This window comes from Podarcis gaigeae, assembly GCF_964106915.1.
Source record: "Podarcis gaigeae genome assembly, chromosome: Z".
Classification (NCBI taxonomy): Eukaryota; Metazoa; Chordata; class Lepidosauria; order Squamata; family Lacertidae; genus Podarcis; species Podarcis gaigeae.
This window is the reverse complement of record NC_139691.1, coordinates 25,889,981-25,917,738: the sequence shown is the minus strand read 5'-3', so window position 1 is coordinate 25,917,738 and position 27,758 is coordinate 25,889,981. Positions and strand designations below refer to the sequence as shown.

The window sequence follows — 27,758 nt, the reverse complement described above, 5'->3', positions numbered from 1 at the left end:
GAGAATGGTGGCAAAAACATGAGGGGCCTGAAGACCAAATCTATGAGGAAAAGGTTGAAGGAGCTGAATATGTTTAGTCTGGACAAGAGCCCAAACAATGGGCTGTCTCCAACGACCCATTGAAGTGGATGGACGTTACTCTTAATGCTGGTCATTGACCATAATAATAAAGATTTTTGATTTGGACATAACTAGCTGAAATAGACATGAAGAGCTTTCTGGTGGTACAAGCTGTTTAACAAGGGGAGGTGTGGACAGTGATGGACCCACTTTTGTTACAGACTTTTAAGCAGAAGCTAGATAGTCCTCCTACTGGAGATGCTGTAGCAGTAGGTTTCCAGTGTTAGCCAGGGTGGACTAGATGGTGTTTGAGGTTCCTTCCACCTCTATGAATCTATAAGAACTCAGTCAAACTGCACATGTAACAGCAATATACACCAAGCAACTGAACATCAGAAATGAAAATGCTATAACACCAACAAAAGACACGAGTGTAGAGGGCAGCCAGTAGGGGTTGGTAAGGGTAATAAAGGACTATAATGTTTTATTGAAACAAATCTAATATATTATAGGGTTTTTAAAAAACTAAAAAACCAATATCCTTAATTTTTAAAGGGGAATATTGATGGATAAGTAATGCATTGAAACAAGATTGAGAACTGTCAAATCCAAGGGCAAATTTTGTGAGCTATCTTGAAGTACCGGTAGATTACTTGGCTCTTATAAAATGCTGTTAATCCAGCCATGGATGGAACTGAGCATTTTCACCCCTCAAATAGGTTTTATAGTTCTCTGGTTGGTAAGGGGAATGTTTTGATCGCTGAAGCAAACGGTCTTAAGGTAAAGATGGATCATAAACAAATCTATGGTGCAGCCACATTTGGAATACTGAGTTTTGCTCACCTCGCCTCCAAAAGGATATTGTAGAGTTGGAAAGCATTCAGAAATGATCAAGGGGATGGAGTGACTCTCCCCTATGAAGAAAGCTTTCAGTGTTTTGGACTTTTTAGTTTAGAGAAAAGCTGAGTAAGAGGCGACATGATAAAAGTTTATAAAATTACGCCCTGGCATGGGGAAAGTGGACAGAGAAATGTTTTTCTCCCTCTCTCATAGACACTAGGAAAGAAAATGCTTCTTCACAAGCGCATAGTGAAGATGATGGAACTCACTGCTGCAGGAGGCAGTGATGGCCACCAACATAGATGGCTTTAAAAGAGGATCTGACAAATTCATGGGAGAACAAGGCTATCAGTGGCTACTTACCACCATGCCTATGTTCTGCCTCCACAGGCAGAGGGAGAAATGTCTCTGAATGCCAGTTGCTGGAATCCATAGGAAGCGGAAGTTGTGCTTGTATCCTGCCTGCAGATTTCCCACAGGCATCTGGTTGGCCCCTGCCAGGAAAGGAAACTGGACTAGATGGACCGCTGGTCTGATCCAGCAGGCCATGCCTATGTCCTCATTATTTTGGTAGCTGTTCAGTATGCATCCATAGGTTATAAAATGAGGATCAGTAATGAAATCCAATATTTGTAAAATACTCTTTCTACTATTCTTAGGTGACCTTGGCCACCCTGGCCCTCCCGGCCTTGTAGGCGAAAAAGGACAGCCTGGACGGGATGGCATTCCCGGACCAGCAGGACAGAAAGGCGAACCAGGTCAGCACCTTCCATCTCTTACAATGTTTTCTTTTCTCTTTCTGATACAAACACTTGAGGTGGCAGTTCTACCGTAGATGCACTCATTGGTTTAAAGTGTTTGCCTCTAGCAGCAAGTACTGCATTCACAGATCTATAACTAACCTGTCTATGGTGATTGTGTATTTTAGGTCAACCAGGTTTTGGACGGCCCGGACCTCCTGGACTCCCAGGACTCTCAGGCAAAGTTTATTTTTCTTCATTCATGAAAGAGAGGGATCATAGCTCAGTGGCAGGACACATGCTTTGCATGCAGAAGGTCCCAGGTTCAGTCATGGAATTCTCCAGTTAAAAAATGATCAGGTAGCAAAGACATCTGCTTGAGAATCTGGAGAACCATTACTATTCAAAAGAGATTATTCTTAGTAACATGAACACATAATCTGACTTGGTATAAGAAATTACAGCTGGTGTCTGTTGAAATGGACAGGGCAGGTGGGATCAGTGCTTTTTTCTGGGGGACACAGGGGCATGCATACACCTAAACATTTTGTGAATCTAAGTTAGGCCTCATTGAGGGACAGTATTTCAGTATGAGTAGGAAAATGAGAGTACCCCTTAACATTTTTTTAGAAAAAAAGCACTGGGTGGGACCTCTGTCACTGACTAGCAGAAAAACCTCTGACTGGTTGCAAGAAAGAAGGTGGGTGGGTGGGCACAGACTATGATTGGTGGGGCAGTATCCTCTTTAATGGACCAGCTTTCACTTGGGATAAGGTTTTCTTCTGTGTGCCTCAGAACCCTATTTTGCACTTTACCTCCGCCCAATGGATCTCAGGATCCGGGGGTGGGACATGGAGTTCCTGCAAGCTTGATGTCTGCCTGCCTTTAGTATACAGTTTTGATAATTGAAACATTGCAGTGCATCTATAAACATGCTCTCTTTTCTTCCCCCACCCTTAAACAGGTCAAAAGGGTGACTCGGGTTTACCTGGACCCTCAGGACCTCCAGGAGCCCCTGGTCTGAAGGGAGAAACAGGCGGGCCAGGATTCCGTGGCCTTCCAGGTTCCCCTGGCTCTCCAGGGCTGCCAGGACCACCTTCAGAAGGGCCTAAGGGAAGCCCTGGGCAACCAGGCATACCAGGGAGGCCAGGTAAGAAAGAGAAAATTCAACAGACATTTTGCTGACAGGTTATTGGTCTGTTGGAACAGTATACTTGTATACTGTTCGGCTAAAATTGCAATACACTCACCTGATGTCTTCTGGGTATCCTTAATTTACCATGAGAGGTTACCTGAAAGTACAGTGGTAACTCGGGTTACAAACACCTCGAGTTACAAACACTTCAGGTTACAGACTCCGCTAACCTGGAAGTAGTACCTCAAGTTAAGAACTTTACCTCAGGATGAGAACAGAAATTGCATGGCGGCGGGAGTGGTACCACAGGTTAAGAATGGTTTCGGTTAAGAACAGACCTCCGGAACGAATTAAGTTAGTAACCAGAGGTACCCATGTCAAGAGTGAAAACAAAAGAGCACCTAACTGATAACCTGTCTGCAAAATGTTGCCTACTTGAAATAAGCCTCCGCATGTCATCACAGCAATCATCCAGCCAAGCACCCAAATCAACTTTTAATTGCATCTGCCAAACATCCCTGCACCATGGTGCCACATGATAAAACAAATCCATCTTGTGCACAACATAATAATATGCACTGTCCGCAAGACCTATGGAAATCAAATCCATGTTAGCAGCACAGCATGATCAGAATTTATCATGGTTTCATTCATCTTCATGTCATGTATGCTCATCCATGCTCCATCACGTCCCACAACTCCCAACGGATATTCAGTACACCCCTGCATCATCTTCATCCTTCTATTCCCTCTCGTCTTGTTTGCTGACCTACCATGTACTAGGGTTACGTCATGTCATGTACTAATTCTGGAACTGATAATTCCCATTTGATGGGTGAATGCCACTGAGCTGATATTGGGTGTCCAACAAAAATTTCTATAATGACTGGAACATTCTTTGGCAAAAGATGGGAAAGCTAATATATCTTCCATACTGTTTTCTGTGTCCCCAAAACCGACAACAAGTGGAGCTGGCAAACCATGACCTAGTTGTTGCTGTAGCCATTGTCCATCATGGTTTTCTAAATGGCAGACAGGTGTGTGTTCTATTACTTATTAATTAGCATTATTGGTTTATCATTAATTAATTATATGTATACCCCCATCTTTCCTCCCATGGTGGTGTACATGGTTCTCCTTCTCCACATTTTATCCTCACAACAACCCTGTGAGGTAAACAAGACTGGGAGGCAATGACTGCTCCAAGCCACCCAGTGAGCTTCATAGCTGAGTGAGAATTTGAACCCTGATCTCCCAAGTCCCTAGTCCAAAACTTCTATCCTCTGTGCCACACTGGCTCTGTTTGACAATGGTGCCACACAAAAACAGGATTTAGGTTTAAATAGATAGAATCCAGGACAGTTTTATAAGCCACTATGGCTCAAAAATGTCTGGGCAAAACCAGATGGAACCTCAGGAAATAGAAATGGGCAGAACAGAATGTGCAACAGTAGGAAGTCTTATTTGGGTGGGAATTACTTGTTGTTTGCTTGCAGAAATTATTTATTAAAGGTATTTTATCACCTGCCCTTCATAAGTACAGACACCAAGCCAGGGTACACAGCACAGAATAAAAGCAGCAGACCAAATTGTAAAATAACAACCATCAAACAAATAAAGCACCTGAAAACAACACAGCAGCTTTAGCATTAATCATCCTGCAAAAGTTAACGTGCCTGGACAAATAAACAAATCTTAACTTTGTGCTAGAATGTGACCAATCTTTGCATACATACAATCGTACCCGGAAGGGGAAATGGGGGTAAATCACCTCTGCCATTCCCCCACCACACTTTTTGGGGGGACTTTGGGGACCTCAGCTCAGCTCATTGAGCCAGGGTGGAGGACTTGCACTGGCATATCTCTGGCTGAGCTGGGAACCCCGGCTGAGCCCAGGCTCAACCAAAGATCCACCTATTTCAAGTTTCACTCATCCCAGCAGATCTTGAGTATTGCTCCCTTACTTCTAAAGGTGGGGGCACTTGGATAGGAGCCTCATGAACAGATCTTTATTGATAGGCAAGTTCCTGTGGATTCAGGAGGATTTGATTTACCCTGACGGAAAATGTTGTTTTCCTCACCACCATCACCTTCCCCAAATACATATACATAATCCTGAGTAAAACAGATACGAGCCTAAATTGGTTTCACACTGAGAAGGAGAGAAGGAGCCTCTTTAGGTTGCGACTGATGGGAAAACACCAGTAATGGCTCAGTGGCTTTGTTCCCACCATCTTGGTTTGTATTGCATGTGGACTGTACTGTACAACATGAAACATCCATCTCACACCACCATGCATGTCCCAGTCTGGGTAGACCAAACTGTTATACTGTTCAAGTCAATCCACATTTTAGGACTCCTGAATGGGCAGGAATGGTTTAAATACTGTCTCTGTAACACTGGAGTGAGGGGTTGTTGGCCCTCCAGATGTTGCTGAACTCCAACAATCAGCCCTAGCAAGCATGGCCATTGGCAAGGGATGATGGGAGTTGTAGTTCAGCAACATCTGGAAGGTCAAAGGTCCCCCACACTGCTGTAATATATTATCACAATGCAGTTGACCAGTGTAATCATGTTTCTTGGACAAAGATCAATGGATGCATTGGATATCTATTGATCTTCATTATAATTGTAGATAATTAGATGAGTTCTTTCAATTGATAACATAATTCAGTAAAGGACTTCCTCCAGTTCTTACATGGTCTTGCTTTTTGGTGTGAGAATTCCTAATGTGTCATTTCATCCCATCCTACAAAACTGAACTCTTTTAGTTTAATCAGTTGTTTTAAAAATTCTATGGATTATAATAGTTTGGTCTATTCATAATATACAAGAAGGTATTTTAGATGGATCACTGTGAAAGCGTTTAACTTATTGACATATCTAACCATATTGATGTTTCCCCATTCTAATGATGGCCTTGGTGAACTTTTGGTCCCCTCCTTCCAGGTGCCACAGGTTAGCTCATTAACTCCAGTGTGATAACTTTGCATGCCCTTGAATGTACTTCTTTGATGAAAACAAATGTCTCAGTCTGTAGGATGGGTATGCCAAGTCATTAACCTTACATAACAGTAATCAATTTTATATCCCGCCTTTTCTCCAAAGAGCTCAAGGTGGCATACAAACTTCTCTGACTCTCTGCTTTATCCTCACAACAACTCTGTGAGGTTAGATAAGGCAAGAGACTGGCCCAAGTCACCCAGTGGGCTTCATGACTAAGTAGGGAGTCAAACCCAAGTCCTAGTTCAGCACTTTAACCACTACACTACACTACACTGCACTGTCAGTCAGTGCAGAACTCTTATTGACAATTCTGCTACCCATGGAGATCATTGTCAGGGCTTGGGCAAATGTCTTGCAATGTTGATTCCAACTCAACATGTCACTTGAACATGAGGCCATATAACAATTTTCTGGGTTATTCTTGCAGTTTACAAGAATTGGAAGTCTGATTGAAAGGATAACAGCATCATTTGCCAAACATTTGCCGGCATCATATCCATTATAGAACTAACCTGGCACTGAGCTAGTTTGGCATACTTTGTGTATGAGAAATTTATTTGGAACATATCCAGTGCTATACATGCATATCAAACTTAAAGCCTTTTGGCAATTAAAATATTGTCTTGGTGGATTGTGTGTGTCATCCAGTGTTTATTCTGTGTAGACCCATTAACTATAGTTGGATATCACCCTGTTTTTTGTAATTTATGATAAGTATTTTTATAGATTTTTACTCCCAGTTTTCCTATATACACATTTTCGGATCATGGCCTAGCAAACATCCCCTTTCCATTTTTTGACTTGGTTAATTCCAATGACATGTTGTCGGCACAAAAGCACTGCTCACATGGGCAGTGTAACCCAAGACCACTCACACAAGGTTGTGTGCTCCTATTATTGTTGCTATTATTACAATAATTAATCATTATTATTAATCCTGTTGTAACCCACCATCTCAAGGAGATTCACACATAAGACAAGTGAAACCGTTAAAAACACAGAACAACAAATATATTTAAAACAAAACTAAATCCCTAACCAGTGGATACTCATGGTAAAGACTCATTTATCCAGCTTAAGAAAGGTCTCCAGTTGTTTCTAAAAAGTAGGTGCCTTTTGCTTCTTAACAGGAATGCTATTCCGCAGAACAGGAGCAGCCACACTAAAAAGCTCTGCTCCGAGTTACTATAGAGCGGGCTTCTGAGATCTTTGAAAATTGCAGGACAAACACCCCTTTTTTAGACTAGACGAATACAGGTCCTCCATTTGCCAGTTCACCAAAGGCCACTGCCTGCTGTTTCTTACACTTAGTGAGCAGGGTTTGTGCATAAGCTGGCTTCTGATATTTTACCAAAACCAAACTGTTGATGGTCAGAATTGATTCCTCACTGACCTACTAGTTCACACTGTCTGAAAATATAGGATTTCACCATCTGGAATGGTTTTATGTTTTCTGCAGACTTCACTACCTCAGTGCTCAGCCTTGACTGCAGATTTTTAAAATTAATTTAAATAGCACTGGTCTCTCTATGTATCCTTATTGTATTCTACTGGTTAATATCTTGCCTTGTGTAAACTGACTTACTCTGATCCTCTGCTTTCCTGAAATTCAACCTGTTACTATTTCATGAGGATTTTGCAGTGAAGCAGGATGCTAATATAAAAGAAAAAAGTTAAGACTATACCTTTTGCTCATCTGTAGCAAAGTGTGTTTTATCCCTCTGCACACTACTCCTGGATAAATTTCAGGACAGTGCCCAAACCATTGCTACTAAACAGGCAACTCAAAGTTATATTTCTATGGATCCCATAATATGTAGATATTGTTTTAACATATTGTAGTTGAGCTTATTTTATTTTACTAACCTTGCGTACCTTGTTTGTAACAGCCTTAGACTTTGGTCTTATACAGAGTTACGTAGAAGTAAATCCCATGGAACTCATTAGAAACTTACTTCAGAGTGGACTTGCAAATGGCTGTGCTGTTTTTCCACAACCTTCTTCTCTGCTCTGATTTCACTGAACATTGTTGCTGTTCTGTTCTAATGTAGTGTTAGTCAGACCTCATTAAAATACTTCTAACACTGTTGCATAGAATAGGAATGACTTGGCATACACCTAAGTATTAGATGTGTTTGGATGAAGTCTTGAAAGTTTTGCTGTGATGGCTTTTAAAAAGCAAAATGTCTTCACCCCAGCCAAAAAAACTGTTTTAATTCCAGGCATTAAATTAATATAGCAACCATCTGTGGTTGAGTAAATCTACAATTATACCTAAAAAAAAAAAAGATAGTTGAGAAGCCATACTCAGTACTTTAGTGCCCTGGTAGGGCAACATGGAGCAACCATTGAAATTGTCCTTATTTAAAGCCATAGCAAAACTTCCATTCTATTATATTCTAAAATGTTTACATTAGCCTCATCTTTTGTTTAATATTAATATAATATGACTGTCAAAGGAGAAAGAGAATGAAAGAATGAGTGAGATAAAACTTGCATATGCATATATAAACTCTGTTTTATAATTGAATGTTGCATGGAGTATGTATATTTTTGGAATATTTCACTGACATGTTCTGTGTTGAGGGCATAACAGAAGAAAAAGGAATTTGTATCAGCAGGAACAACTGGAAATAATAATTTAAATATTAATAGATGTACACAGTAAATAGGCCTTTGTGCTATTTTAAAAAATATTATTAATCTTATTATTAACTAAGTAATTAAATCATATTAATAAATGCTTATGGGTAGCTGGATACTGTTCAGTTGTATGCAGCTACAGTCATGCCTCGGGTTGCGAACGTGATCCGTGTGGGAGGCACGTTCGCAACCCACAGCGTTTGCAACCTGCTGCGCGCGTCTGCGCATGCGTGTGGCGCGATTTGGCACTTCTGCGCATGCATGAGCACTGAAACCCAGAAGTAACCTGTTACGGTACTTCTGGGTTTGGCATGGTCTGCAACCCAAAAATGCACAACCCGCAGCGTTCACAACCCGAGGTAGGACTGTATAACCATGAATATATTTGAATATTAAGAAATACAAAATATTAATAATTAACCAGTGTTCTGCTCATGAATGAGAAATCCATTAAATTTTATATCAAGCCTTGCATTACTTTGCTTTTTTCCTCAAATTTCTAAATCATTTTGTTGCCCAGAAGCACTTTGGTGGCCCAAGAAGAGGCTGCTTCCCCTTACGATGCAAATGGAGAAATCACAGGCAAACTTATTTTAACCAGGTTGCCCCCTCATGCAGCACTGTCAGTGAAATGATTGCAATAGAACTTGTCTTTGTTTATGTAGAACTAATAGATAGCAAGCCTCAAGCTGCATTATTAAAACCAGAACGTCAACAAAGTTTTAGATTCAGTGGCTTGCTTCACATTGGTCATAGCAGCCTAATCACCAGAATAAGTTGTATATCTATATATAAATTATGCTAAGTTATATACCCATATTTTTATTTATGTATACTGACCTGGGGGGGCATTCTCCTTGTATGCATGTTTGCTGTGTTGTAAATACAAAATATGCTGGTGAAATGGTTTGCACTGTTTAGTATCAATATCTCTTCTGTACTACTTCTAACTAATAATCTTATTTTGCACTGTGTGGTGTCTGCTATCCCCCCCTAACATCGATCATTGGGCTTTGGTGAACTCTGACCCTTCCAGGTCCTCCAGGTTAGATTCTTACCTTGGTCAGTTTGCTTAACTACATTGCATTGGTTGTTTAAAGTGTTGTTTTGACTGTAAATCAGAGAGTTATTTATTGTTTCATGAACGAGCTTTCATTTAAGATACAAACTATATTTTATATTTGAGTCTGCTACTACCTAATGATGATCTTGTATTTATCAGTGTGGCTAAAATAATAAATTGAGAATCTCATTCCTACATATTACATTCTCATGAAAAATTGTCCTGAGTTGTACAAACACAGGAGAAGTCTACAATGGAATGTGTCCCTGTCTCTCGCAGTGTACCTGTTCTCTATACTGCTGAAGGTGTCATTTTACCTTCACCATGGCACCGTTCAATTCCCGTTCCTTTCAGCTGAACCCACAAGTGGTTTCTGCCCAATATAGGTTGTGAGAGTCCACAAAACACTGAAAAGTTTGCTTGCTTGAAAATGAAAATATCACCAAGAGCACCAGGATTCAGTCCCAATTCCCTCCACCTGTGAGATAGGAATGGAGAAGCTATGGCCCTCCAGATGTTGTTGGACCTACAGCCTCACATCATCACTGATCATTGGCCACCCTGACTGGGGCTGATGGGAGTTGTAGTCCCAACAACATCTGGAAGACACCAGCTTCCTCACCCCTGCTGAAAGGCCATACCTTTTCAGTGCTTTAAGTTGACTGTGTAAAGAAAAACAAGATTTGAATTTGGGTGAATGGGTGTGATTATTAGAGGTGAGGCTAATAATCTGAAATGACTTCCTTGTGAAAACTCAAAATTGCAAGCCTATCTAGTACATGGCAGGAGATGGCAACAGAATCCCAAGACCCAACAGCCAGGTCCTTTCAGAGATCCATCTGGAGTATGGAAATACATCTCCCCACAACCCTAAGGAAGATGGCCCTTTAGCATAGGCCATAACAGAGCTCAGAAAGTCCATTTTAAAAAGGATTTAGTTCTTGCTCAATAGGGAACAAATTCCAGATCACATTCATGCATTTACAAAGCAAACTGGTTCAGTTCACAGTTCATCCTGGGGGCAGGGTGTGTGGATTCCAGGCTTCAGAATGTTCCAAGTTGCTGTGCTGAAGTATATAATATACTTAAGAAGACATAAGAAAACAGCAAAATACACAAACAATTGAATTGTTTAGTATATTTCCTGCAAGAATTGCATACTTTAAGCTTAAAGGCCGAAAGTGCCTAAAGTGCAGAAAATCACTTAAATGAATGAACTTGAAGATGAGCTAGAAATCATTTTCTACCCCAAAACAAACTTTATTCACATTCAGTTCACCCAGAAATTATGGGAACTTCTTTCAGGTGTATTTATTTGTTTCGTTTGTTTTCTATACCACCCTTCATCTGAGAATCACAAGGCAGTTTGCGATACAAAACATGTAACATAGTAACAAACAAAAAAATAACCATTTAGCGTAGAGGTTTCTGAGTTAATTCAGAGAACGTTACTAAACCGAACGAGTTCATTCCAAACACTCGCCCTCATTGATAACAGAGGTGACTCGCAAGGGGACCAAGTCATTCTAACCCAAGAACTTGTGTTTTGCAATATCAAGGTCTTCCTGGTTCAGAAGGCCCCCGTGGACCCCCCGGAAATGGAGGAGTAAGAGGAGAAAAGGGAAACCCTGGCCAGCCAGGTCAACCCGGAGTGCCTGGTTTGAAAGGAGACCAAGGACTCCCTGGACGCCCGGTGAGTGCTTGGAAAGGGAGAAATGTTTGTTTCGATAGCAGCATTTGGTTTTGGATGAAAGAGATTTAGGCTGCAGTACTATACACACCTATGAAAGTAATAACCACAACTGTGTTGTCTTAGGGTGATCCTGGTCGTCCTGGTCTGAATGGAATGAAAGGAGATCCTGGTGTTCCAGGAGTTCCAGGATTCCCAGGTACATTAAAGGCAATTCTGTAGGGCCTCTTCCAAGCTAAAACCATATGCCCCCTCACTGATAGTTTTAAACAGCCAAGAGGGTCAAAGGTCCAGAGTTTGCAAGCACCTTGTCTCCACATCTTTGAGCCTTACCAGCTGAAACTCATCCAACACAACAAGACTAGACAGATTCTGCGCTCTGGACAGATTCATCTGCTGTAATAGCAGAGTCCAGATCCTGGTGGATGCATGCAGTTTTATGCTTAAAATGCTTTGCAACAAGCTGCTATTACAGATATTAAAAATACTGAAAGTAGTTTAGAACAACTTCAGCATAAAGCAACAATAATCTATGAGGTTGGGGCCCACCTTGTGAACATGGTGCATCATGTAGGAACCTGGAGCAGGGCCTTCTTAGTGGTGGAGCCCTTGTTGTGGGACTTGGTTCCCACGAAGACATGGGTCACCACAACAATGATGAGCTTCCACCACCTGAGTCAAAATGCCGTTTCGAATCATGTAGAAAAAATGAACAAGGTAACCAACACTGCAGCCACCAGAGCATATTAAAATAAAATAAAAGCTTTTGACAATAAAAATGTCTTATCCTATAACTTGGGAAGCCTACATGGTGCCATCCAAATTTTGTTGGACTACAACTCCCATCACTACTGAGCATTGGTCATGCTAGTCGGAAGTTGGAGTCAGTCCAACAAGATCAGGAATTGGTAAGTGTTGAACCTGCTGAGGGAGGCAATTGTAGTAATGAAGCAACAGTACTAAGAAAGCTCCCCCAACAGTTACTTCCAAAGCAGATCCTAAATTGTGGGAAGATTCTTCAGCTGGGAGATGTCTACAGTGCATCTGATACCCATGTCCCAATCCATTTAGGGAGGGGATGGGAAACCTTTTCAGCTCAAAGCGGGAGGCATTCTTTTCTGGGCAACCTTCTGATGGCCACATAGTAATGGTGGTTGGGGCCAGAGGAAAAAGTGGGCAGAGCAATGAATGTATGTTCTACCTCTGTACAGTAGGCTAGTTTCTACACCCACACCCACCTCTATCCTTAATCCAGAGAAGCAAGAATCATTATCAGAGTTCAACAATGCCTTCCAACCAGGCAAAACACTTGGGGTGTAAACAGGTCCAGTGAGGGGTTCGGTCTAGGGAGAGTTCTAAGGGCTGAATAGGCCTTGGACAGCCAAATTTAGCTCCTGGACCTGAGGGTCCCCACCCCAATTTCACCCTTTACAGGTAAATGATGCCTTAAATGTTGCAGATAAAAATTATGTCCTTTGAGCTAAAGAAACAGATATCTGGGGCAGGAGATAGAGTTGCTTCATGTAGTGCTAATGCTGCTAAATCGAGGCACAGATCGTTCAATTCCACTGGGTTCCATTAACAGGACAGCTTTTGCCTTTCAGGCATGAAGGGGCCCCTTGGACCTTCAGGACCACCAGGCCTTGGAGGAGACCCTGGACTCCCTGGATCTCCAGGTAGGAACTGTGTTTTTTGTGTGGCTGAACCAGAATAGAAAGTGAACTGTGAGACCTTGTTTTGACCAGGGTAGGGATGTTTATTGGAGAAGAATTGGTCTACTGCATTTCTTCTGCTTTAAGGAGTATAGTAACTGGGCCATCAAAGCCGCTGCCACCGCCCAGCATTTTGAAAACTCATATACAAGGAAGCTGCTGGAAAGTTGCTGAAGACTCCCCTCCCAGAAAGTAGGGAAGCCAACATGAGAAGCTGGATTACAGATCATAGTTTGTTTGGAGTAGACCAAACCCTAGTAACAGATTCAGACGTAAAGTTAAGTCAGAGATTGTGGTTTGTTCCTCCCAGCATGTATCACAGAATCATAGTAAAGTGGTACCTCTGGTTACAGATGCTTCAGGTTACAGACGCTTCAGGTTACAGACTCCGCTAACCCAGAAATAGTACCTCGGGTTAAGAACTTTGCTTCAGGATGAGAACAGAAATCGCGCAGCAGCTGGAGGCCCCATTAGCTAAAGTGGTACCTCAGGTTAAGAACAGTTTCAGGTTAAGAACAGACCTCCAGAATGAATTAAGTTCTTAATCCGAGGTACCACTGTATTGTAGAGTTCGAAAGGACCCTGAGGATATTGAATCCAACTCTTGCTATGCAGGAACCACAACTAAAGCATCCACGACAGATGGCCATCCAACCCCTGCTTTAGAACTTCCAGTGATTGAGAGTCCACCCACTTTTTAAGGGGTCGAACAGTTCTTACTATCAGAAAGTTCTTCCTGATGTTTAATTGGAATCTCCTTTCTTGTAACTTGAAGTCGTTGCTTTGGGTCCTATATACCCTGGAACAGCACAAAACAACTTGCTCCATCTTTGACAGATATTTGAAAGATGACTATCATATCATTCTGAGCTTTGGCCCACCTGATTTTCTCCCAGCAACTGTTGGCTAAGTGTGTATACTCTTCCTTCATTATTCCCCCTTTCTTCCATTTCTTACAATGCCCTTCTTAAATCTCAGCTCATCTGTAAGTTCCTTGTGCAGTCACACCACTTTCTTTAAATGCCTCCCACTTTCCTTTCTAGTTGGAATCATAGGGACTTCTAATGAAAGCCTGATTCACTTGTGCATTGTAAATCATAGTTGATAGCTTAATGTGACATGCAAATACAGCCACAGAATCATAGAGTCAGCGGGGGCTTTAGGTCATCTAGTTTAACCTGTTTGATACAGGAAACCCAGAGCTAGAGCTTCCCCCACATTCTTGAAGACTTCCACTGAAGACCTACCACTCCACTAAGTTATTGGTTCCATTGTCAAACTGCTCTTACAATCAAAAAGTTGCTGTTACCATTGATCCGAAATCTACCTGACAGCTTAAGTTCATAAGATCTGGTCCTGCCCCCTGGGGCAGTAGAGAGCAAGCCTTTGATCTTTCCGGGTGCTCTTTGGGTATTTGAGTATTTTAAGAAAGCTATCATGTCTCCTCTAAGTCTTCTGCAGGCTAAGCAGCATACTCAGTATGTTCAGTCTTTCTGCATAGGGTTTGCTTTCCATACTTCTGGCTATTTTCATTGCCCTCCTTTGAACCCATTCCAGTCTGACTATATTCTCCTTAAAGTGAGGATGTTGCCAAGATCACTTGATTTACTTTATTTACCTTATGCTTGCATCAAACAAAAGCATTATAGCAGGACTATGATCCTCTAGAGGTTTTTAAACTCCAGCATCCATCAGCCTCAGCCCAGCATGACCAGTGGTTAGGAATGATAGGAGTTGTGGTCAAGCAACATCTGAAAGGCCACAGGTTCCCTCTCCTTGTACTATATAGATACTTGAGCCATATTCAAAATACAAATAAGATCATAAGAAGGGTCTGCTGGATGAGGTTAATGGAGTTCAGTAGTCTGTTCTCACAGTGGCCAACTAGATGCCTGTGGGAAGCCCCAAGCAGGACATGAGCCCAAGAGCCCTCTCCCCTCCAGTGGTTTCCAGAAAATGGCATCCAGAAGCATTGCTTCCTCCAACTGTGGAAGCAGAGCATAGCCATCGTGGCCAGTAGCCATCAACAGCCCTGTCCTCTATGAATTTGTCTAATCCTCTTTTAAATTCATTCACGTTGGTGGCCATCACTGTTTCCTGTGGGAGCAAGTTCCATAGTTGAACTATGTACTATGTGAAAAATACTTTCTTTTATCCATTCTAACCTTGCAACATTCAGTTTCATTGGATCACTACGAGTTTTCCATCCCATGCATGATAATGTTATAAATCTCTATCATGTGCCACCTCTTCAACTTTTCTCAAGCAAACATCAATCAAGAAGAAGGGGCGGGGGGAATCTACCAAGTTATGCAAAGTTTTAGCATAGTAAAGGCATAGGAGAAAGGGGCAGGTTTTCTACCAGGTCCAGATCAGGCTGAATTTCACTGTCACTGAGTCCAGTTTGGAGAAAAGGTTTTTCCTCTGTCCTTTGTTCTGAATGTCAGGTGCCTTTGAGTCTCTCTTGTGTGCTGTAAAAAAAGTGAAAAGACAAAAGCCCTTTGTGTCACAAATCAAAAGTCTCCTATGGGGTCAGAATGACTTGTCTGCTCCAGTGTAGAAAGTCTTTGAACCTTTGAAGCAAAGTTGGTCTCACTTTGAATGGTTTCAGTCTGATCCAACAGAAGGACTGCTGGGCCCCTGATGGACCTAATCAATTTCTCTTTGGTGGGATGTGCATGTGCAAATGTTTTCCCTTGTGGGGTGCACCCCTCTCCCCTAATGAATCATTAAGAGGAGGACCAGTTAGTGATGTAAAAACTGAAAACTGCTTTTGCTTTGTCCTCCAGGTCCTCCAGGGATACCTGGTCCAGCTGGACAAACAATTATTGTAAAAGGTGACCCAGGCCCACCAGGTCCTCCAGGGCAGCCTGGAATGAAAGGTCTACCTGGGCTATCAGGCCCTCCAGGATTACCAGGTAAATTTCTCATTCGGAGACATAAGAAACTCAGATAAAACAGACAATTGCATAGCTTAACATTTGGCCAGCTCCCAAGATTAAATAAACCATGATACTATAGTTGCTGACTGCTTAGGCACATTTGCAGACATTTTACTACAATGTGTTTGTGCATGCACATATCTAGGCCCAATCGGTCTTCCTGGTGATCCTGGACGAGATGGGCTTCCTGGATTTGATGGACCAGGAGGACGTAAAGGAGAGAGAGGACTTCCAGGTCAACAAGGTATGGTAAGCGCTCCATCCATGTTGAAGAGAATTTCAGTGAGAGGGTGGCGACAGGCGCATGGTGTGCGGAGCAATCTGATTTGCCTGAGTATCAGTTGCCATAGTCTTAAGGAACAGGGTATCTTAAAATTTTCTTTTGTTTAGGTTGGTGGGTTTAAAGGTTTGATTGCTTGTTTGCTTGTTTACATCATGATTCCTCCTCCCTGCATTATGTCCTCAGAGCAACCTTGTGAGGTAGGCAACGCTGAGAGTCACTGGCCCTAGTTCACCCAATGAGCTTCATGGCTGAGTGGGAACTTGTGGGTGAATGCATATGGATAAATTTAAGTGAATAATCTCCAGATGACTTTTGCTGCAGCATTTTGTGGTTACTGTGCACTCTAAGGTACATGTGCTGGAGGGGGGGAACTTGCCCCAATTTTGCTTAGAAGTAGGTGGGGAAAAGAAGCACTGTGTGCAAGGAGGAGGTTCCACCAAGACTGCAGAGTAGGAAGCAACATGTCTTTAGAACAGCTGCTTGAGGGGAAGGTGATAATGTGTATGAACTGGACATAGGAAATAATGTTTGGTACCAAACTGTGAAAGTAGAGTAGCTGAACCCTAAACAGGCGGATTTTGAATTCAGCTGAATTTTTCACTTGAAAAGCACAAGACAATGTGGAGTGAAGGGAACAAATTATAAGCACATTCACCTTCTTCTGAGTCGGTGGCTCTCTCTTCCTCCCCCTCTATTTTATTGCAGATAAAATAATGTATATATCACCTTCCCATTCTGGACAGTAGGTTGCACCCAATAAAATTACACTGATAGTAGCCAAATTGAAATCAATGGGCATACATTAGCCATGTCTGTTTTCAGAGAGTCTGCTCTGAGAGGGACTGGCAGGTGCAGGGCACTTTACAACAGTTCTAAGGCAAAAGCCAAAATGAGAATAATAATAAAACCAGATATGGATGATGGCCAAACTTGGCCCTCCAGCTGTTTTGGGACTACAACTCCTATCATCCCTAGCTAACAGGATCAGTGGTCAGGGATGATGGGAATTGCTGTCCCAAAACAGCTGGAGGGCCAAGTTTGGCCATCACTGATAGATGAAACAATCCAACTGAAAACCAGAGCCCAGCCTGTCAGATGCCTGCCTAAATATATTATTGGCTAGGTGGTGAAAAGGACAGAGAATAGTTAGGGAGTTCCATAGCCTAGGTGCAACCAGAGAAACCATGGTTTGGCTAATCTTGCCTTACCCACCATTAGGACATGAAGAAAAGCCTCCTCAGCAGAACCTCCATATCTGCACGATACATTTAAAGCACTATGATGCTGCTTAGGAAGTCAAGGTTTCCCCCAAAGGATCCTGGGAATTGTAGTTTGCTAAAGGTGCCAAGAGTTGTTTGGAGGCCCCCTATTCCCTTCCAGAGCTACAATTCAGAATTATTTAGGGCACTCTGGTGCTCTGTGAGGGGACAAGGGGCCTTCTAATAACTCTCAGATCCCTTAACAAACTACAATTCCCAGACCCTTTTCGGGAAGCCAAGCCTGCTTAAAGTCAAATGATATAGTGGAGATTCAGCCTATCTCTACTGTTTGACATTTGTTTCAGAGGAGCCACACTTACTTCTGTGTGGCATGCCTTTGCTTTATTATACATCTTTCTCAGGGGAATTAATCTGTTTTGTTTGTCCTGCATAAACAGGTCAACGAGGCTCGCAGGGGCCCCCTGGTCCAGATGGACTTCAGGGCCCCCCTGGTCTTCCTGGGCCTGCTTCAGTTGCTCATGGATTCCTCATAACTCGCCACAGCCAGACAACAGACACGCCGTTCTGCCCACAAGGAACCACCCAGATTTACAATGGATTTTCTCTTCTCTACGTGCAGGGGAACGAGAGAGCCCATGGGCAGGACTTGGGTGAGACATAGTCTTTGCTGGGAATGTGATTGATTCGTTGATTCACTTTGTTCACGCACCACCTTTTCAGAGTACCCAAAGCGGCTTACAACAGGCACCCACTTACTATCAAATGCAAAACTTTGGAGAGAGTGTGTGTGTGTGTGTGTGTGTGTGTGTGTGTGTGTAGGCAGTAGAATCCTAGAACTGTAGAGATGGAAAGGAGCCCAAGGGTCATCTAGTCCAGCCCCCACTGAAGCATCCACGACATGTGGCTATCCAAAGCAACGAAGAAGGCAGAAATCAGCAATTTAGCAAAGAATAAATTTAATGTTACAAAACAAATCATATGGACTTAGGGCCCAGCCACACTTTTGTTTGTCCCATGATTTCAAGTCGCCATTCCAACAGGTGTTTCTTTCTGTTCTGCCACTTTCCCCGGGGAAACCCGCAGCTTACTGCACAATTGGAACAAATGTCAATCCACAGGAAACCTGATTGAAGCACTATGAATCCCACTTTACATATGGCAAACTGAGGCTGGAATTTGCCTGTAGCCACAAAGTAAATCCATGGCAGAGGAGGGGGTCACAAAAGTCAAATACATAATCCTTTAGGCCTGCACTGCATCTTCTGGACCATCTTCTGCATGGTGCACTTAAGGCTGCCTTTTCCAACCTAGGGTTCTGAGAAGTTGCTGGACTACATATCCCATTAGCCTCATACAGCATGTGTAACAGTTGGGGTTGGTGGGAGGTGTAGTCCAGCAACATGTTGGGACCAAGGATGGGGGAAGCTGGGTTAGGCATTATATAAAGACCTTCTACAGTGGGGAAGATTCCCCCCACCCCCTCATGCCTATAAAATTGTGTCTCTTGTTTGCCAGGCACTGCTGGAAGCTGCCTCCGCCGTTTCAGCACCATGCCCTTCATGTTCTGCAACATCAACAATGTCTGTAATTTTGCATCTCGGAACGACTATTCCTACTGGCTCTCCACCCCTGAGCCAATGCCAATGAGCATGGAGCCTTTAACCGGAAAGAACATCCAACCCTTCATTAGCCGGTGAGGCAGAAAGTGGGATTCAGATCCAAACACACAGAGAAAATGCATGTTCTTTCTGTCTTTTAGTTGCTTTCTTCAAATAGCTGTCTAGATGAAGATGTTGCTGCATAAAGCTATATAAAACATTATGGAGCTGTATGTATGTATGAGGGCTTGTTAATATGGGATGGGTACAGACTGATGGGCAGGAGATTCAAGACAGACAAAAGAAAGGTCTTCCTCACGCCACATTCAATTAACGTGTAGGGTCAAACTATGGAGTGGGTATTGTTTTGTCATTATGGTATGTGGTTTTGTATTGTAAACCACCCTGTGATCTTTGGATGAAGGGTGGTATAGAAACTTAATAAATAATAATAAGTCCACAATAAGTAGCTTAGAGATTAATTTGTGGTACTTATGCGCCACCCATTATCCGTGCGCACTGGGCAGCTGCTGCAAATTAAAATCAATAAAATAGAACCAGCAGTCAGTTGAAACAATCCAGAAACTGCACTGTCACTCAGAGTTAGCATAAAGGCATATGAAGCAAAAAGGAGGTTGAGGAGAAGCCTACCCATTGCTGTTAGCCACAACATAGAACCTCCACGTTCAGTGCAGTATTCCAGCTGCTGGGTAGCAACAGCGGGAGAGGGTTATTGCCTTCATGCCCTGCTTTTGGCCTTTGTAGGAACTTCTAACTGGTTACAGTGAGACACAAGGCACTGAACTAGATGGCATTTTTAATCTGATTCAGCAGGTCTTTTAACACTGTTCCTTCCCCAATATTTCCCCCTTCAGCTGCACTGTTTGTGAAGCTCCTGCCATGGTTATAGCGATCCACAGCCAGACCATTCAAATCCCACCTTGTCCACAAGGCTGGGACTCTCTATGGATCGGTTATTCTTTTATGATGGTATGTACCTTCACTGAAAGTTTCCATAATAATGTCCCAAGCTCTCTTCATGAATTTGGGGCAAATGCATGTGAGCTTAAAAAGGGGAGGGGGGCAGGAGCCATGTTCAAACCCCACCCACCAGTATCCCTATCCCCCCCCGGCAAACCATGTAACACTGAGCCCTAACCATGGTTTAGCTTCTGGTAGCATGGCTGCAGCAGGAGCTACCGCAAAGCAAAAGTGACCACAGTTTTCTCCCTGTGCACCAGCACAATTGCTTGTCTATGGTAAGCCATAGTTTGACTTAGCATTAAGTGTGAATGAGGCCAATTAAACTGACCTTGCTACTTTATTTTTTAGCATACCAGTGCCGGGGCAGAGGGATCTGGACAGGCATTGGCCTCTCCTGGTTCCTGCCTGGAAGAATTCCGTTCCGCTCCTTTCATTGAGTGTCATGGTCGAGGGACCTGCAACTATTATGCTAATTCATACAGTTTCTGGCTGGCAACTGTGGAAGTGGCAGAAATGTTTAGGTAAGTGTATCCCACATTGACTAGTGTATATATATTTGGCAAGTCTTCTGTTCGATATGCATTTGGACACCTCCTATGATATCTTCCTGGTTCCTGAGATCAAGGAGCAGGTTTTGTCAAGTTTTGGATACTATTGGGCGCCATTTTGAATCACAATCTCTAAGCTTGTCAATTAAAAAAAATTGCTTACAAATAGAAGCAGACAAAAATAATGAGTCTTAGCAGTTGCAACAAACAAAACAACATAGGGATTAATTCCCGATAAACAATACTTAAGCATATAAAGTTTAAATCAGATCTAACTAGGCTTACCATATATGTCCTCTTTTTCCAGGATACTTCTCTTTTTCATGGGTATGTAAAATGAGAGTCGTCGTAGCAATCCATAGTTAAAAGTAGAAGTCAGCAAATGTGTCCTCTTTTTTGCTTTTCAAAATATGGCAACCCTAAACCACACCAGCCTGTAATCTAATACAGAAAGTTATTTCACTACATACATTGTCATGGGAAACAGATTTCTGAACTGCTATTGGTTCAGGTATAATTAACTATTAGTAAAGGTAAAGGGACCCCTGACCATTAGGTCCAGTCATGGCCGACTCTGGGGTTGCAGAGCTCATCTCACTTTATTGGCCAAGGGAGCCGGCGTACAGCTTCCAGGTCATGTGGCCAGCATGACTAAGCCGCTTCTGGCGAACCAGAGCAGTGCATGGAAACGCTGTCTACCTTCCCGCCGGAGCGGTACCTATTTATCTACTTGCACTTTGACATACTTTCGAACTGCTAGGTTGGCAGGAGCAGGGACCGAGCAACGGGAGCTCACCCCGTCGCAGGGATTCAAACCGCCGACCTTCTGATCGGCAAGTCCTAGGCTCCGTAGTTTAACCCACAGCGCCATCCGTGTCCGTGTTAATTATATGTAAGGTTCACAGTCTAGGCATAATCCTTTCCTAAGTACAGTAGAGACAATGCCTACATGTGTAAGGATTCCATTAAGACAGAATAAGCCAATCTAGTGCCCTCCATATATTATTGAACTCCAACTCCCATCAGCCCTGGTCAGCTTGGTCTATGGCTACGGTAAACTAGAAATATAGCTAAAAGCTTGGTGCACCTGTCAAAGCAAAACCCCATTCTGCACAACCATAGCATGCATATAGGACTAGGAAATAACCTAAGCCTACATCAGGGGTGGGAAACCTGTCATCTTCCAGATGATGTTGGACTACAGCTCCCATCGGCCCTAGCCAGGATGGCTAATGGACAAGATTGATGGGAGTTGCAGTCAAACAACCTCCAGAGGGCACCACATTGGCTACCCCTGGACAGGACATAATCATTCTGCCAGATTATTAAAAGAATCCTCAGAGGTCCATCTGAGTCAATCCACCACAGAGATGAGGTGTGTGTTATCCTGACATAGGGCCTTTTTGTGATGGCACCCCAATCACCTGAATTATAGAATGTGCTCTCAGGAGCAGGCCTCACCTGGTGTTGTGCCTGTTCTCTTTTTGGCAGCTGGTGAATATTTCCTTAAAAACAACAATAACAACTGTCCCTTACCTTTACAACTTTTAGTCTCCTTTTGAACTGAAATATTTTACTTAGTTTTTATGCTGAGGTTTTTTACACTGCATTTCTCTTGATTCTTTTATTTGGGTTTTATTTTTGTTTGAATCTTGTGAACCTCTAAGGGCATCTTTTTTTTTCTTTTTAATGAAGAACAGGTTCTTAAAACATAGTGATAAATAAATAAAATCTTCCATGATCCTGCCGCCTGCCCAGCTTTGGCCATGCACACAGTCACTGTACCAGAGTTGTCTATAAAATGCCATACACATGCTTCCTTTACCCCCATCTGGCTTGTTCTCTCCACCCATTCCACTCCCAACATCTCCAGTTAAAGAGGTCTTAGAAAGCCTTCTATCTCAGAGAGAGAGAGACTGAAAACCTACTGCCAGCTGCAGCTGGAAGAGCCAATGACCCTCCCACTCAGCTATGACTTCATCCAGCCATAGGAAACATAGGTGGCTGCTTTAAATGTAGTCAGACCCATTGGTCCATCCAGCTCAGTGTTATAATCAGTGACTGACAGTGGCATTCCAGGGAGGGATTTTCTCCCAGCCCTACCTGGAGATTGGGCCTGGGACCTTCTGCATGCAATGCAGATGTTCTACAACCAAGCTAAGGCTTCTTTTCCAGACACACAGCTCAGCTTGCCTTGCAGGGCTGCTGAGAGCACAGCATAGCAGGTTAGGAGGGACCTTGAAGGCCACCTTAAGATTCTTGGAGGAAGGTTGGTACAGAGATGTAACCATGGTATCTAACTTCATGTGTCCTCTGCATTTCTGTTGACCAGTAAACCTCAGTCGGAGACCCTGAAAGCTGGAGACCTGAGGACGCGCATTAGTCGATGCCAAGTTTGTATGAAGAGGACGTAATGCCTCAACGGAGAAATCTAACGGTGCACTTCCTTTAGATATACACTTCCTTTAGATATAACAATGGTGCTATTGTGCAAGAAGAAGAAGAAGAAGAAGAAGAAGAAGAAGAAGAAGAAGAGAAAATTCTGATTATGCAGATTCCGGTGTGCCTCTCCTCAAGTGCCATCCCAAAGGTGTTCTTCTGGTGCATTTTGTGTGTGTGTGTGTCAAGGAAGGGAACTGACCTCTTGCAAAATATTGGAGACACCTGGGGTCACTAAGGATCAGAAGGTGAAGTTACCACTTCTCCCACCCCAAAGGCCAAGAGGGCCCGCTTTGAAAATTCATCCCAGAGGAAAAGAAGAAACTACAATCTTACAATGCACTGTGATGGTTCAAAAGAGCAGACTGCTCATTTTGAGAAGCCCAAAGTTCATGGTGCTACTAACCCTACTGTACCCCAGGTTTTTAATATGAAATGTTTAAGCTTATTTTTTTTCCTTTGTAAGTAATGAAATGTGTATATTGTGTAAGCACATTTTTTTAAGTTTTCAACTTCTTAATCATTTAGACACAAAGCAGCCTAAAATCACTGACTTCACCAGAGTAAACCAAAACCTATATATAAATATATATGTTAAAAATACTCACATAAAGCAGAAAGCAATATTGTATAGGCAATAAGTGACAAGAGGATCTATTTTTGTCGTGCAGCAAACTACTACTGAGTTTTAAAGGTTTATTTTCTTCTCTGAGTTCTGGGCATATTTTATTTAGGAAAAGGTATAATAATGCTATAGCCATAATTGTTTTTAATCGGGGCTGTTGATGTCTATATTGTATGCCACACTCTTGATGATTTATCTGTCCTTAAGAAGCAAAAGAAAAAAGAAAAACCCACATTTTAAAGGGTTTTATTTTTGCATATTCTGTGAAATATTTTAAATGCTCAGCCAATCTGGTGCTTTGCAGATGTTCCAGACTACAACTCCCATCATCCCTAGCAAATTACCATGTTGACTGGGGCTTATGGGAGTTGTAGTCCAAAACTTCTGGAGGGCACAAGATTAGGGAAGGCTGCTATTTTCTTCTATAAAAAAAAAATCATATTCATATAGTAATAACTTACATTGGTTCAGCTAACTACCCCTTGGAAAATATGCAGAAAACACAAATGTATAAATATTATTCATGCACAAACAAATCCACTTTTTTTTAGCTATGGTGTCTTATATTTTATGCAGAGTAACTGTACACTTTGAAAAACCCTTTTGAATGAAATAAAGTGAAAACTGGTAATAATTGACCTTTTCATACCTGCATGTCAGTTATTTAGGGAGTCTCTTTAAGGGGATCCCTACAGGTTAGCCATTCTTCTAACAACAGTGTATAAACATACCAATCCTTCTTGAATGGTTAGAGTTAGGTTTATTAAATTTATATATCGCTTCCTCCTATTATTTATTCAGTTTATATCCCACTCTTCCTCCCAAAGGAACCCTGGGCAGCAAACACATCAAAAACATTCTAAAAATAGCTTAAAACAATCACATTGTCTTAGGCAATGATTTCATGGTTACCAGGATCAGTATATTTCAGACATCAAATGCCTGGGTATAAACAGGAAAAGTTTCAGATTTTTCCTGAAAGTGAGCAATAAAGGAGACAGAATACTCTCACAAGGAAATGTCCAAAAGCAATTTGCAAGCAGAGTAAAAATACAATTCATCACCATCATCAGATTTATTAATTACCTTTTAAACAACTGTCTCAATGCAATTTATGCATAAACTTATAAGTTAAGACATATGTATATATAAGTGATTTAAGGATATGATAACTATGGGGAATTTTGTATATGTGGAAGAGCTGGGATCAAATCGCTCCATTTTTTCTCAGAAAATATGCAAGTTGAGTAAATATGCAAGTATTTCTCCATTTTTCATTTACAATGAGAAGGGTTTCACTTTTTTACCCCATTCTTTAGGCACAGATGACCTTATAAGGATACACAATACTTGACTGGAAAATAAAACCTGCTTATCTTGTCCTGGCAGAGCTTCCTGGGATCAGGCAATCCATCTCTGCTGCTAGAGGGGTCAAAGTGCAATTCCTATGGAAGACTGGGCAGCAGCAACAGCAGCAGGCATGAGCCTCGGACCTAGGAGAGAAATCTGCACTGGTCCAATTCAGGGATGGGGAACCTGTGGACCTTCAGGTGTTGTTGCCTCCAACTCCCATCAACATCAGGAGGCCGCAGCATGTTCCCCATCTCTGGAATTTCTCATAAGTCTACTCTTCCTCCTTGTGGTTTCCTTAAGCCAGCTCGGGAAAGTGTCAGAAGTTGGTGATCCTCAGCCAAGCCAGATGTGTGTCTTCAGCTAGAATAAGATGGTTTTGCCCACCACGTCAGCTCCCTGTTTTAATCAGGAATCGGTAATTTAATATTGTGTGTGAGTTCTCCTCCTCACACCCAAAATGAACAAGAAGTGTGCTAGGGTTTACTTGTGCAACAGCACTCCCCAAAAAGGAAATGTGTTAACCAAAAAGAAGGCACAGTACGTAGCTAAACTATGGAACCCCTTCCCACAGGAGGCAGCAATGGCTAGCAACTCAGAATTCATGGAGGACAAGGCTACTGGTGGTTAATAGATGTGATGGCTATATTCTACTTCCAGTGTCAAGATGCCTCTGAATGCTAGGAATCACAATTGGAGAGGGTGTTGGTGCTCTAAGGTTCTTGTCAGCTTTCCATATTGGGCATCTGGTTGACCTCTACAAGAACAGGATGTTTGGCCTATATGGGCCATTGGCTTGATCCAGCAGCCTCTTCTTAAGAGCTTACATAATTTTTCAGAGGTGTATCCCTCCCCCAAAAGGGGCAGGGAAAAGTTTGATATTTCTCCCACATGATATAACAGAAATCATGTGACAGACTGGGCAAAAGAGAGAGGAATGGATGTGGTAAACTTCCAGTCAGAGCAGAGAAAGGCAAAGTCGCTTGAAACAAGATCTCTTCATCTATTTAAGCAGAGATGACCCAAGTGATAGAACTGGTGTCCCGTTCCACCCCCACCCCGCATCTTAGCTGCCGACATAGATAAAGTATTGACAACTCTTTGAAGCCAAAAGGTCCGAGGATCTAATGGGGGCAAGTTTCCACCTCAGATAAGGTAGCAATTATTAGTTTGCTTCAGGGCTTTGTGAAATTCCATTCATTCTAAGCCTCTGGTGTGTTGTGTGTTTGCTTGTGTGTGTGAAAATCAGTAACATCATTTTGCTTTAATCTTCTAGACCAGTGTTTTTCAACCACTGTTCCGCGGCACACTAGTGTGCCGCAAGATGTTGCCTGGTGTGCCGTGGGAAAAATTGAAAAATTCGAAAGATTTTTAAAAAATGTCAAATTTTCGCCCACTAGGAGGGCTGCGTCCACCCTATTTTCCATCCGTCCTGGGTGGGGATGGGATCAGATGAGAGCGGACAGGCGGTCCGCTCTCATCCGATTCCCCATAGAGAGCAGCGGGGCTCTGACATCTCCCTCTCCGCAAACAGTGTGGAGACGGAGCTGTCATCCGCCGGCTCAGCGGGGATCAGCGGATTGATCCCCGCTGAGCAGAGAATGGTCCGCAACGTTTTTGTTTGCCATTAAAGAAAAAAATATTAAACATTTTCTAATGGCGGTGTGCCTCGTGATTTTTTTCATGAAAAAAGGTTGAAAAACACTGTTCTAGACAAAAGGGTTGGTAGATTTCAAGCTTGTCAGATCTGGTTTGTTTTAATTGTAGATGCCCAACACAGGCTAAGTGTTAATGCGGTTGGCATTAAAGCAGTGTTATAGCTACTTGGAGGGTGGGGAATCTAGGTTTTTTGGTCCAGGTGAAGCCTCCAGAGGGCAACATTGAGGCTCCCAGCCTGTGTGTGCAAATATTTGCGGGTGTGCACACAAAACTGGGGCTTTGAGCCAAGTAAAATAAAGCCTAGTTTCACCCTTGCATTTAAGAACAGTGTTCTTCTGAGCCTGTTCTCAGTAGCAGAAGTGATCTGAGCTCACAGTTCTTTCACCTGACTCCTCTCCTAACTACCATACTTTTCCATGTATTGGACGAGGTTTTTTGACTAAAAAATCATGTCAAAAAACTGGGGTCATCCAATACACGGATAGTGGAATGGGGGGGAGCGGCATACCCGCCAGCCAACTGGTTGGCAGGAGTGCAGCTTCCCCCAATGCCGCAGCGAGTAAGGAGCGATCTGGAGGTGCTGGCTGGGGGCACGCAGCTTCTCCTGATGCCACTGCATGCAGGGAGCGATCTGGGAATGCTGGCTGGCGGCGCACAGCTTCCCCCAATGCCACAGTGAGCGGGGAGCGATGTGGGGACACGGGCTGATGGAAACGCAACTTCCCCCAATCCCGCTGTGCGCAGGAAGCACTCCCTGGATCGTTTCCCGCATGCAGTGGCATCAGGGGAAGTTGCCCTCCGGCCAACCAGCCAATGCCGCTACATGTAGGAAACGATCTAGGGAGTGTTTCCTGCCTGCATCTGCGTGGGGGGCCATCTCTCCTCATTTTCTTAAAATTTAGTCCCACAAAATTAGGGGGGTCCTTATACATGGAGACATCTTATAAATGGAAAAATACGGTAGCTTTCTTCCTTACAACAGCCTAAGTTTAGGTGGGAAAAGTCATTTTGTTGCTGTTAATCAATGGAAAGTCAGAAACCCTTGATTTACTGCAAATCACCCAGAGATCCACCTGTAGAACCCACTCCAACCTTTTTTCATCCTTACTTAAGAGTACTCTGGTTGAATAAAAACACACCAGCATTCTAAACATCTGAGTAAGCTTGGCTAAACAAAAATGTTTTAGCAGGTGCTGAAGAGAGTACAGTGAAGGTATCTG

The 27,758-nt window shown here is 42.8% G+C and overlaps 1 protein-coding gene across 2 annotated transcripts in view; it reads left to right on the top strand.

The window, feature by feature from the left end:
• COL4A5 (collagen type IV alpha 5 chain) overlaps window positions 1-24,167 on the top strand; it is a 135,163-nt gene extending 110,996 nt beyond the window's left edge. For both annotated transcript variants that reach the window (XM_083722025.1, XM_083722024.1), the window contains 13 exons: window positions 1,560-1,658; window positions 1,829-1,879; window positions 2,605-2,790; window positions 11,048-11,181; window positions 11,305-11,377; window positions 12,783-12,854; window positions 15,680-15,808; window positions 15,978-16,076; window positions 17,773-17,985; window positions 18,851-19,028; window positions 19,809-19,923; window positions 20,266-20,438; window positions 22,798-24,167. In XM_083722025.1, coding sequence (XP_083578151.1) covers window positions 1,560-1,658; window positions 1,829-1,879; window positions 2,605-2,790; window positions 11,048-11,181; window positions 11,305-11,377; window positions 12,783-12,854; window positions 15,680-15,808; window positions 15,978-16,076; window positions 17,773-17,985; window positions 18,851-19,028; window positions 19,809-19,923; window positions 20,266-20,438; window positions 22,798-22,879 — 1,604 coding nt within the window. In that variant the 3' untranslated portion in view covers window positions 22,880-24,167. The remainder of the gene's footprint in view (window positions 1-1,559; window positions 1,659-1,828; window positions 1,880-2,604; window positions 2,791-11,047; window positions 11,182-11,304; window positions 11,378-12,782; window positions 12,855-15,679; window positions 15,809-15,977; window positions 16,077-17,772; window positions 17,986-18,850; window positions 19,029-19,808; window positions 19,924-20,265; window positions 20,439-22,797) is intronic.
• The last annotated feature ends 3,591 nt before the right edge of the window (window positions 24,168-27,758 follow it).